The sequence below is a fragment of the Seriola aureovittata genome, chromosome 2, assembly GCF_021018895.1.
Source record: "Seriola aureovittata isolate HTS-2021-v1 ecotype China chromosome 2, ASM2101889v1, whole genome shotgun sequence".
Taxonomy (NCBI): domain Eukaryota; kingdom Metazoa; phylum Chordata; class Actinopteri; order Carangiformes; family Carangidae; genus Seriola; species Seriola aureovittata.
In genome coordinates, this window is record NC_079365.1 from 9,302,299 (window position 1) to 9,319,174 (window position 16,876).

Genomic DNA, 16,876 nt, shown 5'->3' on the forward strand with positions numbered 1-16,876 from the left:
AGGGTAGGACTGCACCCACGGCTCCATGTGTTTGGAAAAGTCGTGAGGGATTTTTTTTTTTCAACAAACACTCACTCATCTCCAGTTTCGTCTGTGCGCCATTTGTGTCGGTAATAGACTACTGTGCCTTTTTCTGTCCCGGGATCAGCCTGTCATGTTCAGTCGCAGCTCCAAGAGGAGAAATTCCACCAGATCGGTAGGTAGGCAAGACAAAGTTGTAGGTGTGGTGGTTTCCAAAGCGCGTGTCTCCACTTGTTTTTGCGGTTTAATTAAACAATACGCACGCGACATATTCTCATGTGTTGTCAAGATTTTTTCCCCTGTTGCTAAGAGCATCATGTTACATCTACTCTGTTATGATAACGCACCGCCACATGCCTCATTAACAACACAGCCAGGGAGATGACAGATATGTTTTCTCTGTTTCAGGCTTTACAACTTACATGAAGACCTCCATTTAAAATATGTGTGAAATTGGCACATTGTTGTGTTGCTTTGAAAACCATGCAGTAACAACAAGTTTTGCAGTAGGTGAAGTAACACACAGGAAGCCCCCAGTTAGCCACCGATACTCTGACATTTAGAGCTCCAGGCAGTGTCTGTCTGAATGGGGGGAAAAAACTACTGTATCTGCAGCTGCAGGCTGTGACACATCATCTTCTGTTTGTGTTTTTTCCCAAGCTGAACCCTGCGGATGAGCCACAGAGAGGACAGCCCTGCATCACCTGTGGAGAGCAGTGTCCAGGCTTCGCCCTTCACAAATGGAGGTAACAGCATCGCTTCACTCCATCGAGCGAACTCTCATTGATTCCCTACACAGCTGCTTTCCCCTCACATGTGCAGATGTCTCCATCCCATAGATAGCATAACAGTCACTATTTGTGGTCTGATGCTTATTTTCAGAGGTGAAACCATTTATTATTTGCTGCCCTGTTACAGTGGCATGTAACCAGCTGATTAAACCACTAGAAATTTGGCAAAGTAACCACTCAGCATTGTGATATACAATATAAAGTCTAAGGTTCCTTCTTCAAGTAGAGGAGCATTGAGAAGGAAAGCTTTCAGAGCCTTGGTAAGTTGAATAGAATCAGCCATGCACATTACTGTGAAGGAACCATTGTTCTGCCCCTGTGTGCTCTAAGATAATAGTTTTTACTGTAAAGACCCTTCATACAGCAGGGAGGATTCACGCCTGCAGCTTCCACAGTCGCTCTGTCACAAGTGGGAGGATGTAAAATTGCTTATTCTTTGAAACAAGCCGTGTATTGTAAAAAAAGAAGTGTTCCTGCTATGAAGTACAGGTGGTTTGGGTTAGTGTGGGAAAGAGTGTGACTAATGCGTGCAACTCTGTTTGAGGAATGCAATACACAAGACATCGCATATAAGGAAAGCACTGAACACTGTTAGTTTATTAGTGTCAGCTGATTCTTATGGCCACCTATCACTCTATTAGCAGTACTGACTTAATGGAGATGTTGTGATCTACACCACTGTCTCTTTACTGCATAGTGGCTGCTGAAGCTCAGTTTGTGGAAACAACAAAACCCTCAAGCCACGTTATGCACTGATTACAAATCCGACACTGTAATTGTGCAACACAATAAGCTGCTTGAATCGGTCCATAGAGGATTGGTTGGGGAGGAAAGGTCCGAAATTAAAGCCTCCATTAAACTTAACAGTGTGAGGAAAATGTAACAGTTTAATTCAGTTAATTTGTTTTATTAACACCTGCACCATCTGTAAGGGCATGACTTCACTCTGCAGTACTCAACAATTATTTCTAAAAGTGTTTTTTTTTTTCTTTTTCTTCTCATAAATAGAAAACACATAAAACTCCAGTATTTTGGCAAAAGAAGAGTCCACCAGGCTGGAGCCAGCTTATTCAAAGTTAACATGGCAGCCAATGCACTTTTCTCTTCTGATAGGGATCCACAATAGAAGGGGAGGGTCTGTACCGTAAAGACCATCCAGCCTCCTTTGCTGTAAAGTAAACTAGTGCAGGGGCAACCGCCTGCTCAGGAATGCAGCCTTTAATTACCCGTCTTTGCAGTCTCACAATAAAAAGTCAACTTTTTCCTGTCCAACAAACTGGAATAAAACATCGTCAGTGGACACCGAGTAAAGGAGCCCGACTTTGTGTGTGGAGGCCAAAGCCTGTTTTATTGCTCCAGCCAGTCTTTGTTGCTAAAGAGAAAACTTGCCAATTTCACAGAGAATTTCCTGCATCTTTCTCAGGCAAAAATAAAAGAGTTTTCATGCTAATTTTAAAAGGTATGCCAGTAATGAGTGTTGTGGAATGTGGTGGACTTGAAGTGACCTTGAGGTTAGCGATAGGGAGATGAAGGGGCAGGTGCTCCCTACGTACTGTCTCCACATACCAGATGCTGTTTGTTTGCTGTTGCCAAAGCAAAACAACAGTTTCAAATATATTTGGTTTCATGGTTTAAACACATATACACTGTTATATGGTGCATGTGGATTGCTGTGTTCTTAAACTCATCTGCACTCTACCAGGCACAAATGATCTTTTGTCCTTGGAGATTTGAGATTTGGATGAGTTGCCATGGAATACTCCCAAGTGATGCTAATTAGCAACTGTTAGCATCCCAACATACTAAACAAAGATGGTGAACATGGTAAACATTATACCTGCTGGCTTGTCATTGCGTGCGTATGTCACACTGTTAGAGTTAGCATGTAGCTCAGCCTCACAGAGCTGCTAGCGTGACTGTACACTCTTAGTCTCTGCCTTTTTCTTGTGTGACCCCTTAAAAGCGATCAGAGTCTACGTTTGTCCCCTTACCACAGATTAAATGTGGACATGAGCTCAACCGAAGCTTCATTTTCCTTTCCCGGATTGTATTATTTGAAGGGACAGACCTTATCAAGCATTTACAAGAAAAAGCAGAAATTAAAGAAAATTCTATGGAAAAAAAAAACAACATAATTTTGTGTAACAGAAATAGCCTATAATAGGTTTTCTCTTACCACTTTAATAATCTTGGGGCCCTGTGATTAATTTTCTTGTAAAGAAATTCCTCTGTTAGCATATTTGTTTTTACTTTGGATTGCATTGTGTGATTTTTTTTTTTTTATTTTTTATTTTTTAAATGTATTCATTTCAGAACACCATATATATTTTTTCTCTCTCATGTAGTTCATGCAAGTACGTAGACGTGTTGTTTGTCAGAGTCACAGCTAGGAGAGTTGAGCTCTCGTGAGAATGCATATGTTACAGTGAATGGGCCTAGGCTACACTACACACAGTACCATTCTCCACACTTTTTACATGTGCTTGTCTCAGAATTCACTGAAATATTGATGATTCTCTAAATATTCTGCAGCTGAATAGCACTGTTTTTTTTCTCCTCTCTTCTTCCATATTACGTCTCTATAAGATGTTTCCAATAAGCTAAGCTTCAGGGGGTGTCTCAGGCTGATCTTTTATAGTAAGTTGACTAAGTGTGTTGAAGCATTTCCCATTCAGAGTGAACAGAGGAGCCAGTCTAGTGCTGGGTATTTAAAATCACCCAGGCCTACCAAAACATTACCCTCAAGAATTTTGTCTGACTCAAATGCGAACGATAAACCCAGTGTCTGCAAATATTAAAATACAAGACTAGGTCCAAACCTAGTATATGGTGGGCCACGTTTTGTTTGCATTCTGCCTAGTGTTTGCAACAAGTATGAAATATTGACTGGAACATGGCCCCTTAAGACTACATGTTAACCAGCAGTCACTTCCAAGCCATTTTCTAACTGCTGCTCTGCATTCCTAAAATCTTTTATAATCGAGATGTTGTCTCATAAAATCACCATGCACATGAGTTAAAGACAATTGCTGTGCTGAGATTTCAGCTAAATTTACTTACAAAATATGCTCTGAGAGAGAAAAGTAGAAGCTTATTCACGTCAGCTGCAGTGCAGTCAGCATAGAGAGGTGTGCCTGCGTGGAGTAAAGCACAACCTTGTGGTCGCGGGGCAGTGCTGGCGACTGTCTTCTACGGAAAGTAGCTAAGGTTCGTCTAAAAAGTCACTAAATGCTTTTCTGACAAAAAAGGTCATTACAGGTGTCTGAAAAGTTGGGAAATCTAGCGATAAAGGCTCTACTCTGGCAGCACTGCCTTTTAAACGCTCTCCTGATGACGTAATAGAAACTGTTTGTGCCAAATCATTTAGAAGGCACAACGACCGATGGGGAAACTCCAATACTCGGCCGGCCAACCAATGGTGTAACTTCTGACTTGGCATAACTTTTGAGTTGTCCTGCTTTATGAAAGAAGAAGGAAAAAAAAGTTGGCCATGCCAGGTGCTGTAAATCTTTGAGTGCCGCCGTAAAACACAGTTCTTCTTCGGATGTCTTTTGGCAGTTAGCAAACAGCTTTTTGGCGCGTTACTGCCACCTTCTGGTGCACGAGCGCTGTTAACTCTCTTCACATTCTCATTCAATGTTTAACAAACATTTAGCGCAATCATGCAAAACACTGCTTCTGACCATATAACGTGATTACAGATTACAGAAGCTGAAATAATTAGTCTATACATGGTGTTTCGTCACATCCTGTGTGACAGAAATTTCCTATAGAGTGGCTGCTTCTTTAAATTGAGAGAAACCAGTTCATGGTTCAGAAATGTGGCTAGCATGACTGGCTTGGCTGAAAGGCTGGTAGGACACCATTCTTCTCTCAGCTCATCTGAGGTGGAAATTGCTCGCTCTCCTCACCCTGTTGCCTGTGTGACCTTGATGTGGGTAGAAAAGCGATGGATGAAAGAAGAGTCTCTCTTACCTGGCTGCTTGTGTGTAACCCAGTAAGCTGAGCTGACTGCTGTTGGCAGGTTAGGTATAGGAGTAGAGACTCTCCTTGCACAACATGCTCCTTCTGAATTATTAATACTTGCCTTTGGCTTGATTGATTTTCTTTGTGCTAATGAGACTCATTACCACGCTTATTAACATGTGCCCTGAGTGTGAATGTGCTATCTGATCCTGATCATGTGACCCTCCTCTTCATGATGCATGTGTGTTTTTAGAGCTGTGCTTTAAAGGTTACACTTGACCTGTTGTGTGGGGTTAGATCAGTTCAGACATGAATCAGACTAGAAAAGAGGATTTATGCCATGAGGTGTTGGCATTTACTATTTCTTCATTTCCTCTGGCCAAGAGCGCAACATAAAACTTCATTTAAGGCAGCAGGTTTAGTTCAGGTTTTGCCAGAGCTGGACAAAGCTGGTACTTGTATGCAACAGGGCCTTAGCTGAAACTTTAGCTGGCGAAAAGCAGCAGTGGTGAGGGGGTAGAAAAGGAGGAAAAAAGGAGGATGGTTGCTTGCAGTAGAACAAGAGGGATTTAGGTTGAGTTTTAACCCGGCCTTGAATGGCTTCCTGACGTCTGTCCCCTCGGTAACCCAGTCTGATCTGCATAACAGAAGCAGGCCCCGCTATTCACTGTGTTAACAAGACGGCCTGGCAAATAAAACTGTCAGGGCGACCAGGCATATGAATGGGAGCTGGCTATTTCGGCAGAAAAAAAGGAGACTTGAGGTGAGGGGGGAGAAAGAAAGAAGAAACCATTGGTGGTCAGTGTAACACAATAGAGACTTTAGCAGATTTATCACTAAAGCCGTGTCTGGGTATTGGCATGGAGATGGTAAAGCCTCCTTGCTCGACAGTTTCCAAGGATGAAAACACTCCCTGTCCTGCTGTCTTCTCCCTCCCCAGGGCTCATTTTGGTGCAGAAAGCAGCTGTGGTAGCACTCATATAGGTCAGTAGGCAAATGACTTCTTAAGTTGGGCTTTTTATTGTGTAAATGGTGTGGTTTGTCTTCATCATTTAGAGGAGATTTGTTTTGAAAGGATTATATTTTGACAGGGCCTCGGGGCCATGTGATATATGAGTGATGTTCACAGATAATGCTAACCGAGGGAGCTCTGAAGCCCCTGAAATAAATCATAGTTTGACCTTTGGGTTCTCAGACAGTGTTGGGCTGAACTTGTCCCTTCCCATGTCTCTCATTTCATACTGTTGTTTTCCCCTCACCTTTTCTCCAGCTCTTTGTCTCTTCCTCATCTTCTCATCTGCTATTTCTCCTTGTTTTTCCCTCATCTCATTCTACCCGAATCACCCCATACTACCCAGGGATAAATACACCAAACACGGTATTTGATTTGACTGTAATGATTCGGACTCTGTGAGGATTACGCATGGCGGTCACGGCAACAAAGATGGTGTGCGCACTGAGGCCGGCTGAGATCCTGAGGGACCTGTCGGTCAGCTGCTGAATTCCAATGAAATCCCGGCATCAAAATTCCAGAGAGAGAGACTGATGTGACACAAAAACACACACAGAGGTACACAGAGTACACAGATAGAGAAAAGATCACAGCTGAATTCCTGTAGTATTCTTCATTTCCTCTCTCCATGTGGGGGTTTTAATAATGAGCACAGGTTTAAAAAAAAAAAAAAAAAAAAAAAAAAAAAAAAAAACACTTTTGGAAAGCAAGCACACAATCCACACATCTGTTCTAATTTTGACAAATTTTTTCCAGCGCCTTTAGCAAGAGAATACACTGTGATTCCTAGGTATCATTTTATTAGACATTCTGAATGCATGCTCAAACAATGATAACAACCCAATTTATTGCTTTTTCAGGCATTATATTTTTTGCCTCTTCTGTTTGATTTGATGCGATAGAGCTGCATTGTTCCGAATGTTTTATTGGCTGGCTGTGTGTTTGTACACTCTATCAGGAGAGAGGAAATGATCCGTCTCATCTGGTGTAGATGCAGCTTGTAATTATGCTTGTATGATGCAGATGCTGGAGCCAGAGACAAAGAGAGCGTCCATGTGTGTGACTGTGTTTCTGTTTGTGTATCCTGATATATTTGCTTAAATGTGTGTGTGTGTGTGTGTGTGTGTGTGTGTGTGTGTGTGTGTGTGTGTAGTGCATTTGCCAACAGAGTAATGGTGTCAACTTAATGTTTTAAAGAAAGATGGATGTGTAAGAAGTGAGCTATAAGGTGCGGCAGCAGGTGGTGTCATCTCATCCACCAGGTGGGTTCTGGATGTGTAACAGGAGAGCCGCTGAGGGGTTGGGTTGCTTTAGTGCTCAATGCTTGTAATTGCTTTTGTAACTTGCTGTAGCTCCTGTATCATTAGTATTGTATGACATGTTTGACAGCCTATGGACTCCACACAGCAGCATAATGTAGGATTATTGACTAGGTTTATCATTCATTTAACCCTCGGGTGAAACTAAATAGAAGACAGTATTGTAATGTGGTTGCTGTTGGCTGTTGTTGAGTTCACCCTTACCACTGTGACTATTTTTTAGTGCTATTCATGCTGAGCTATTTAACGGTCACTGTGTTGGCACAGCAGTATAATTAGTGGTGTCTTTTGGACTCTGACAGTTGTGTTTTTTAGCTGTTGTGTTTTTGTATTTGCCTCCAGTATCACCTCCAGTTTGTACTTATGACTTATCCCATCTATAGATACCAGATTTTTAGTCAGTGTTGAAGAGAGGAGACTTGGCATTTCCAGTGAAGCGTCAGGAATGTTATCATCACATTAACTTTCTTATAAGCAGGTTTTTTTTTATTATGTTAAGCCTACTCTGATTCTCCAGTCCAACTGCTTTTCCCTCCCAGATCCCATAGATTTTGAATAATCTCCTCTCCCAGCATCTTGTTTACAAAAAATAACTCTAAATTAATAAATCAAATTAAATTCTGATTTATCAAATTAAGAAAGTAAATGACCCATACAAGCTGTTTGAAGGGAGCTGAAGACAGCAGGAGGCAAACATTTCCAACTTTGACACAAATAGCAACAAGGTTCCCCAGTTATTCCCAGGTCCCAGATCAGCTGCCCCTCAGGAGACCAGAAATTTAATTTGATGTCATTTGATTTTTGATGGTAACATCTCAACCATCACTATAGGGTACAGTTTTTGAAAGAGGAAAGGAGAAATGTTAAATAAGTAAGTAAATAAAAAGCTACACTGCCATAGTAAATGAGCGCACATAACGGCCCAGAGACATTTTACAGATTTTCCAGTGTAGGAACGGATAAACCATACTGAGCATCCTGCTCTTAAGCTATGAAGCCAACTGATAAAAATAACCATCCACATTATGATCCCTAATCAAAAAAAGAAAAATCTTTTCTCATTTATCTGAACAAAATGCATCACTGTACTTAGGCTGTAACAAAACCCCACATACACTTAATAGAGATTTATTGTATAGAGCAGCTGTGCAAGTCAGTGTAATGTTTTCTGGCAGCCTCTGTAATAAAGCCAGTAGCTTTACTCTGATCCCCATCTTCAGTATTTTTTCAGCTTCTTCCATCAAGGTCATCTCTAACAGGTGCTCATGCATTTGGATTAAGAGCGATAGGCATCAGAAAAGTCCTTTTAGTCCCTCAGAGACGATGGTATGCGTGCGTTTTAACATATTGTCATTCATGGGGATACTGTCTGTGTATGAAATCAGTCCATTATGTCTCACTTATTTAAAACCATTCAAACCTCATAAAAGTATGTATTCAGGTTAATCATTGGTCAAACCATCATTTAATGTGGTGTTTTCTTTCATGCTTGACTAACTGTTTCTGTGCATGTTGGCCACTTTCAGCATGGATGAGAGGTATTAGTAATGGTGGAAGAGGCAGAGAGGGAAAAAGAGCGTTGCTGACATACATGTAACTGCATCAAAGCACAATACAACATAACTGAAATTAAGTGTAAAAATTATCTAAATCACGCCAACTGTTTTGCACAACTGTGGCGTGCTTGGCTCTTGCTGTGAACTATCATAGCATGCTTGTAGCTTTATACCACTTGTAGCTAGATTTCACCCGTCCTCACATTAGCAAACCTCTGTAATTCTCCGTGACTTGTGCGCTAGCGAAGCTAATTCACCCCGATTTTTTGCCCTGCTGCTGATCCATGCCTTAATGAAGGCTTAGCGTGCTAAGCTGCCTTTGAACTGTCACTGAAAATAAAGAGAGGCAGGCTCACCGCTGTCATACGCCCAGCAAGTTAACATTTACAGTGCTCTGGCCTACAATTCCAACCCGCCCACCCCGGTTAGAGAGTTAATTCATGTCATCATGGCCGTTTCTCCGGTTAGGTTACTCCATGCCCTGTAAAGTTACAAAATGAATTTTGCTCTTTGTGCTTTGAACAAAAGCACGTCTTTGATCAATTCTATAGTTCAGGCTTTTATTTACTTTATGTTCCCTAAAGCATATGTTGCAATCAGTGGTAACACACACAACCCCCCTTTACCTCCTCTTTTTCTATCTCTGTCAACCCACATACACACAGTGACTAAGGAAGGTGTAAAACACATTATCACTTGGCCGAAGCAGTTTTCATCTTTTTGTTAGAGCACACACACCTGCTCACCTTCATTCTCATTCAGAGAGCTCTCGTTCACGTCCTGTCGTGTGAGCTCCGCGGTCGCCCACTAGGTGCACAAGCTCTCAGCAGCCAAACAGCTGCAGACCAAATCCTGGGTTGCTTGAAAACACTTAGTGGATTAGATTTGTCTTGGAATCATTAAAGCCTCTCTCACATCAAACTCTGATTTCCTCAGGGGCTTTATGAACAAGGGGGTTTGGCCTAGCTCTGGAGATGTTGCATGCTTGTCTGTTGGTGGAGGTGTCGAATTGAAGGAGATGGATGTGGGGCTGCTACTAACGGTTATTTTCATTATTGATTAAGAGTGGTTAGTGTATAAAATGTCAGAAAACCTGAGGTCCTCAATTCCTACAGATTCAGTTTTTTATATCAATTACAGTGATAAACAAGACTAAGATGATTGATCAGTTATCAGAATTGGTAGTGATGAATTCTCTGGCTGTCAGTTAACTGACAAATCAATTCAGCTATAGAAAAATTAAAGGGTGATTAATGGATGAAGTTCAGGAAATATTTCTTGTTTGCTTTTTTAAAACAGTTGCACTTTTTCACTCTTAATGCCACTTGAGTTTCCTTTATGCTTCGCGCCCTCATAAACCTGAACTCATTCATTCTCATTCTAATATTCGCTCTGTATCCCCGCGTCCATCTCTGCTCACTAAACCTTCATCCCTGCCCCCCCTCCTTCCTCGCTGCCTCCATCCATCCATGCATCTCCTCATCTAACCATTTTAAAGAGCCCAGCGCAGTGAGGTTTAAGCAGTGCACCACTTCAAAGATCTCTTTGATTCTCTCCTCCTCTTATTTTATCCCCCCTTGTTCTCTCTGTCCAGCCACCTGTTCCCATCCTGTGTGTGTGTCTGTGTGTGTGTGTGTGTGAGCGTGTGTGTGTAGGAGAAAATCCTTGATCAGAGCTGTACCAACATCAAGGTTTTCATGTGTTTGGAAGAATTTCTCAGTGGTGGTGATTTTGGGGAAAAGGGTGCCGTATTCTATGTCAGGAGCTGCCAGTAGAGGTCACCATCGTACAACAGCAAAGTAGCGTGTCATCTTGCTTGTCATCCTTGTATCATGGGCTCACGCACAACTGATGAACAGTTTTTAGATCTGAAAATCCTCAGACCTCCAGTACTGTATGACACTGGAAAGAAATCATCACTTTGGTTATTAGGTTAATCTCATACATGTAAGTTAGGGAGATGTTGACAGTCACTATTTCACTGTCCCATTACTTTAATGATGTGCCCTATTTTCATTACAGACTCAAAATCCCAGTGGAACCCAAAGCCTCATTTGTCCAAACTGCAAAAGAAGAGGTTGATGACTCTGCAGTGTTAAATTATTTGATTGGTTTATTGATTCAGCCAGCCTGCTGATTATTGGTTGGCTTAAGTAGCACATTGACCTGGGAGAATTGACTGCTGCTGTCTAATATTGAAGGAAGGGTCCAGACAGCCACTCCATCAAACAGCAGTGAGGAGAAAACACAAGGCTTATTTGCTGTATAGATGTTACGTTGTGATACCTCATTTTGAAAAGTGTGTTTGGTGGAAAACAAAATGCTAAATGTGTGTATTGAATTTTAAAATATCAAGACTATAGCAACATATCATGACAGCTTTGACCCTTGTATATTCCTCCTGTCTCTCTCCATCTCTTTCTGTCTTCCTCCTGTCTGTCTGTCTGTCTGTCTGTGTGACTTGTCGTCATCTGAGGTGTGGGTGAGGTGTCGTCTTGGTTCTGCTCACAGTTCTGCATGAGTCAAGCCTGAATCTACAAGTGTGTGTGTATGTGTGTGTGTGTTTGTGTAAGTATCAACAGCGGAGAGGCTCTTAAGTGAAGGCTGTATTTCACGGATGAGAGAGTATGGCTGACTCTCAGTGCCAGGCTGTACAGGTATCTCTCAACTGATCTGGGTGCAGCAGCGAGAGTGGAGGGGGACAGGAAGCAGGAGATGAAAAAAAGCTCTGAAGCATGGCCAGCTTCCTCTGACAGAGGCCTGAAGTAACACATTGCTTCACTGAGTCTTTAGGTCAGAACAAATGCATACAACCAAACAAGAGGATTACTATTCATTTTAATGGTTGTGGCTGTGCTCGGCGATGTTCAGGTGTTCTGAAACAGTTCAAATCATTTCTAAGATAACAAGCTGCTCCTTTATGGCTCCTGTCATAGCCCGACCATTTCTGGATTTTTTTATAGGAAAGTATCAGTGTTGATATTTGAGATTTTAAGTTGAGGGTGTATAACAACCACATTTTGATGAGTTGAATGAAACTGAAGAGTTTACAGCAAGTGGTAACCTCCAGGGTTGAAGACTGAAGCCAACACAGAAGTGCCAAAAACTGCAGTTCCTTGAATGGCCACATGGCTCCAAAAATGAGTCATTCCTCATAGACTCCTGTGCTAAACTATATCTATAGCTGATTTTCTCCTACATTACAGCTGTACAATGGGTGAACATTTATATAACTTACCCATTTAAATTTCATTGAGCCTTAAAGTCATGCATAATTGAGGGTGGTGGCCACTTTGAGTTGGCTAGCTGCTTGGTGTCTATCCGCTAGCTGTCTGCTAGGCGTCACCTCAGGTAATTTGAGTCACTGAACGTGACTTCCCGGCTGTGTTTGTGGTGCTGGTGCCTTTCTGAGGATCCTTGTGGTATCTTTATAGGAAAAGTCTGGATTACTGAAATCATTGGTATATGCCATCTAGGATTTCTGAATCTCTGAAGAAAATCAAAATTCATCAAGTAGATTTTAAGTGAAAACTTAACTTGGTGGAAGAGCTGTAGGATCAGACAGGGGATCACCAGGGTCAGTAGGATTCATCCCCCGGGGACCGTGAATATCTGTACCAGATTTCAGCTGAAACATTTGCCAAAAAAAATTGGCCCAAGTGGAAAAGTTGAGGAATGTCCAAAGTCACTTGGATCAACATTGCTATTTATAGAGCCATAATGCCTAAATATTAAACAAACCTATCTCTTTGGCATTCATCTACTGCAATTTCTATTTTCTTATCAGCCAACATATATGTAGATACTGATATATCGGCCGATATTAGCCGGTGTCTGTCTAGCTGTAGTTTTAACATGCTCTACATTTTAAAACTTTTTAAAAATGTTCTTTCTGCACTACTATACAGTTCAGAATAAAAAGAGAGATAAACATGTAACTAACATCCCAGGTTGGATTTAAACACAACACATTTTAGATCCTTGGAGCATGCTGTAGCCAGTTGAGACACGAGGATGTGAAGTACCTTGACGAGTACTTCTATGGCCTGTGTGTTGCGAAGACACAGCGTGGGCACGGTTCACAGGCACAGACATTGAGTCATTTGGATTAAGATGGATGGAAATGGGAGCCAGTAATGACAGTTACCTCAGCGATCAGATTTAAGCCATCATCACCCTTATTTTACAAAACCGTGTCTCTGTTGCTGCAGCTTAAACTACTTAGAGCTCTGCATATTTGAATGTTGTATTCAGTTTTCCCTCTCTCACCGTCTTCTCCATCTTTCTTTATCACTCATCTGGCCAAGTTTATTTGTGCAGGTTGACCGGTTGCCAAGGCAATGAGAGTGCTGTAAGTTTGCCTGCTGCCTTGACAACAGGCCAGACAAGTACTGCACTATCAGTATGACAATAGCAGCAGAGCAAATGAGGATAGACAGAATGAACACATAGGGGAGAAAGAGAAAAAACGAAAAAAAAGAAACAAAGAGGTCGGTGTTGCTCACTTGACGTCAGACTTTGCACAGTGTTTTTCTCTCTCCTTGTGGTCAGTATTACAGATAAGATAAGGGCCGTATGATAGATCAGATACCCAAAGAAAATTAAAATTGCATTGTTTCTGTGGTTGTTATTGGCCATGGTTCACTAAAATATTTTAGTTTTCCATGATGTGAGGGTTGTTTCAAAAGCTTTTTGACCCTCACTAAGAATACAATTCTGTGGGAAACACTGCACTTTTTCTTCCTGATGAAAAGTGTCAAATTTAATTAGGCTGAGTATCAAAATCAGATCACCATTCAGTTGTTTTAGCACAAATAAATCACAGTGTTGTACATGAGACTAAGACCATCTCCTGGATTTGATACAGATGTCTAACGTATTTAAAGTTATCAGTTCCAAACAAAGTGCTCATTTGTTTCCAGTTTAATTTATTTTGGTCTTTAGTCAAATACATACTCTAATCAGCAGGATCTTGTTGTTTGCTAGATACCAAATAGTTTGCATTTTTGCCAGTGACATTTGATTAACTTCCCCTTGTGAAACATAAAGCAGACACAAGCATCAAAAGAATCAAAACCAGACCTTGGTGGAGTGCAGCACTTTGATACATATGTAAAGAAATGTCCCTGATTTATTCTTCACTGAGTAGCATGGCTCTTAAGAGTGCTTGAGCCGTGGAGGTATGCCCTCCATTTGTAAAGTTTGAAAATCTTGTGAAACCAGAGAACAGAGTAACTCACCAGCAAGGTAGCCTTTCTTTGTAAACCCCCTCTGTGATTTATTTCTCAACCTGATATGCTTGTAGTCAGAGCTAGCGGACACACCACAACAATTCTTGAAATTGATGTTGAAAGAGCTCGATATAGCTTTGACTATGACAATGATACCCGACACTGGGAACATATATGGCCTAGTAGGTTAGGTTTTTAAAAAAAGTCAAATGTGTACCTGGAAATGTAATCAAAATCAGGGCCAGCAGTCCCACCTTTGACTTTCAGCAGTGCATCATAAAATGATTCGCATGAACAGTGTGACTATGTCACACATTATTCTCAAGGGCTGCTGTAATGCCAGTAATGTGCGATCACACTGTCTGTTCTTTCGGCAGCGTCCCAGGACGACAACTGTCTCCTTGGTATTCTGTCACGTAACAAAGCCACAAGTAAGCCCGTGTTATCCTGTCCAGCCATGACAGTAAGTGGGACTTCCCTTCGATGACAGCGTGACTGCACAGTCCAGAGGTAGAAAGCAGAGTGAGCTGATCTGTTGAATCAAAAGGCCGTTGTATGCATGTCAGAGGTCAGCTTTTAACCAGCAAATCCCCCTTTCTCCCGTCTAATCCTCTGCCCTGGGGTTTTCCCACACCACAGGGCTCATGTCGGACTAACCAGAGCGCAGACAGACAGGCGTGATGTTCTCCCAATATCCTACACAAGCTGCAGACAAGATACACAAGTTGTCATACTTCCAACAATAGCATAACTCTGGCTCCAACTTGCCCCCTCAGAACTATTAAAAATAAATGAAGAAATCAGTTTGACATTATTATTAATTACGTTACTTATTTATGATGTTCAGTGCACGCACATGGTGCACAGAGATCTAGTGGTTTGTGTGAAGGGGGGTGAATACAGGCCCAGCAACAACTTTGTGCTTTAGGAGCCACTTCTCTCTAGTGGTGGTGATCATCAGTCCACATTTGCTCTAACAGAGAGTCAGCAGTTTAGGCCAGTAAAGCTGACTGGACTTGCTTAGTCAGGGAGGCTAGTGATCTGTGCTGTGTATCTCTGCATTCCTTAACAGTGTGCGTAGCTTTGCCTCATTCAACCCCCTCTGTGAAATAATGTGGCCTGGGGCGTACACAGCCAGCCTCACACACACACGCACACACGTGCACACGCACACACACGCACACGCTCTCTCATCATTTCCCCCACAGACCGAAACGCTCATTTGGTGTGGAGATCAAAGACTCCAATATTTATAAGTGGTCTTGGGGTGTAATTTGTTTCTCGTTTGATTCTGACGAGACCATTCCCGTCTGCCCTTTTATTTATCTATGTGTTTATTTATTTATCTGTTAAAACCAAACCTCTTCTTCCTCATTACAGCTGCTTTAATGTCTTCGCGGAGCAGGAACTAATTGACATATAATGAACGCTGTGAGAGCACAGTCGAAGTGAAATGTAAATTGTTTGCCTGCAGCTCTGGTGATGAAACAGGAGGAAGACAGATTGGATAACCCGCAGTGTATGGAAAGTCCTGTTTCCTGTCATGTGGGAACACAGAGCTCACACTGCCTGAGTTCAGGCCTGTATATTTTTTTATGGCACATTTTAACTCCCATCTGGTTGGCTTATGAGACTCTCGGCTTTGTTTGTTTATCTTCTAATGTGTTTTAAGGCCGTTTTCATCTTCGTAGCTCTTCATAAGCCGGCGTTTGATCCGCATCTGTCACGGCCGTGTGTAATGACGCCCCTTTACTTTCCTGATCCTGTTTCCAGCCAGTCAGGTTCAGGATTGACACATGATAGTAAAAATCTTGCAAAGACAATGGAGCCGGATAGAGATTGTTGACATAGTGTGTGTGCGTCCCTCACTCTCCCCCTGCTTCTGCTTTCTAAATTGATATTAGCATCCCCACACAGGTGTGATGCGGAGTCTGTATGAATGACATGTGGGGGGTGACAGGTATGTGTTTGTATGTGTGTGTGTGACAGCAGGTGTTAAATGCTGGAGACTCTTTGTTTAACTAAGGAATGTCCCGAGGCAGGTGTAGCCCACGCAAAGACCATGTGCACCTGTGTGTGTTTGTGTACGCTGCCACGCGTGCCTGCCCGTGCCAGGCGTCATATGAAGAATAGCCTCCGCAGATCCTGTAATATTTAATAGCTTGACACTTGAGCCAGAAAGCGTGCCTCAGTTTATGTTTCATTGTCAGATGGTGTTCAGCCCAAATCTCATGTTCCAATCTCCAATGTGAGATGTGACGGGGAGCAGTGGGACTCCGAGTGTCTGTGTTTGCTCTTTTAATACCCTTTTGTGTATCCTGACATGACACACTGACCTTGTTATTTTCTGCATCCTGATTAGCAAGACAGGAGGAAAAAAATCATCTTCATCATCACTCACTGGCTCCTCCCTCTGTGTATTTGTGTGTCGATGTGTGGACATGCCGACTGGCCACCGAAAGAGTCTTCACTCTGCTATATTGTCAAATTTCTTACAGTTAAATTGCACGCTGCTTCTCTGGGTTTCACCCCTCACTGTCGTTGTCTCTGTAGGTAAGCTGCTCATGTCTCCGTGTGAGTGTGTTAAGGTGAAGGTACGTTAGACAGTCTGAAGGGGATTCAGGGCTGAATCGCAGATGCTCTAACTCAGACAAGCTGTGCTCCAGGCCCCTGAATAATGAATCTCGAGCGCAAGGAGAATGGTTGATCGGAGCCTGTGTGTGTGTGTGTGTGCGTGTGTGTGTGTGTGTGTGTGTGTGTGCTTGCCTTGATTTGTATGCTGTTGTGTTTGCTACACAGTGAACTCTACTGTAAATATTTATCATTGTACCAAATATGTATTACTCTGCAGAAGAAAGTAGTCAGTGTCAATTGCTCTATTTACTCCTGTTTGAGTAACATTTGCTGAAAACTACAATGCCCAGCTTTTTGAGGAAATTACTTTGTCTTTTTTGAAAGTATAAAACTAAAGATTTGTGAG

General features: G+C 42.1%; 1 protein-coding gene across 1 annotated transcript in view; it reads left to right on the plus strand.

Annotated features, from left to right (window-relative positions):
• The window catches only part of prickle2b (prickle homolog 2b), an 89,224-nt gene continuing 72,348 nt past the window's right edge, over window positions 1-16,876 (plus strand). Inside the window, exons 1-2 of the mRNA XM_056391071.1 lie at window positions 1-196; window positions 682-767. Coding sequence (XP_056247046.1) covers window positions 155-196; window positions 682-767 — 128 coding nt within the window. The 5' untranslated portion in view covers window positions 1-154. The remainder of the gene's footprint in view (window positions 197-681; window positions 768-16,876) is intronic.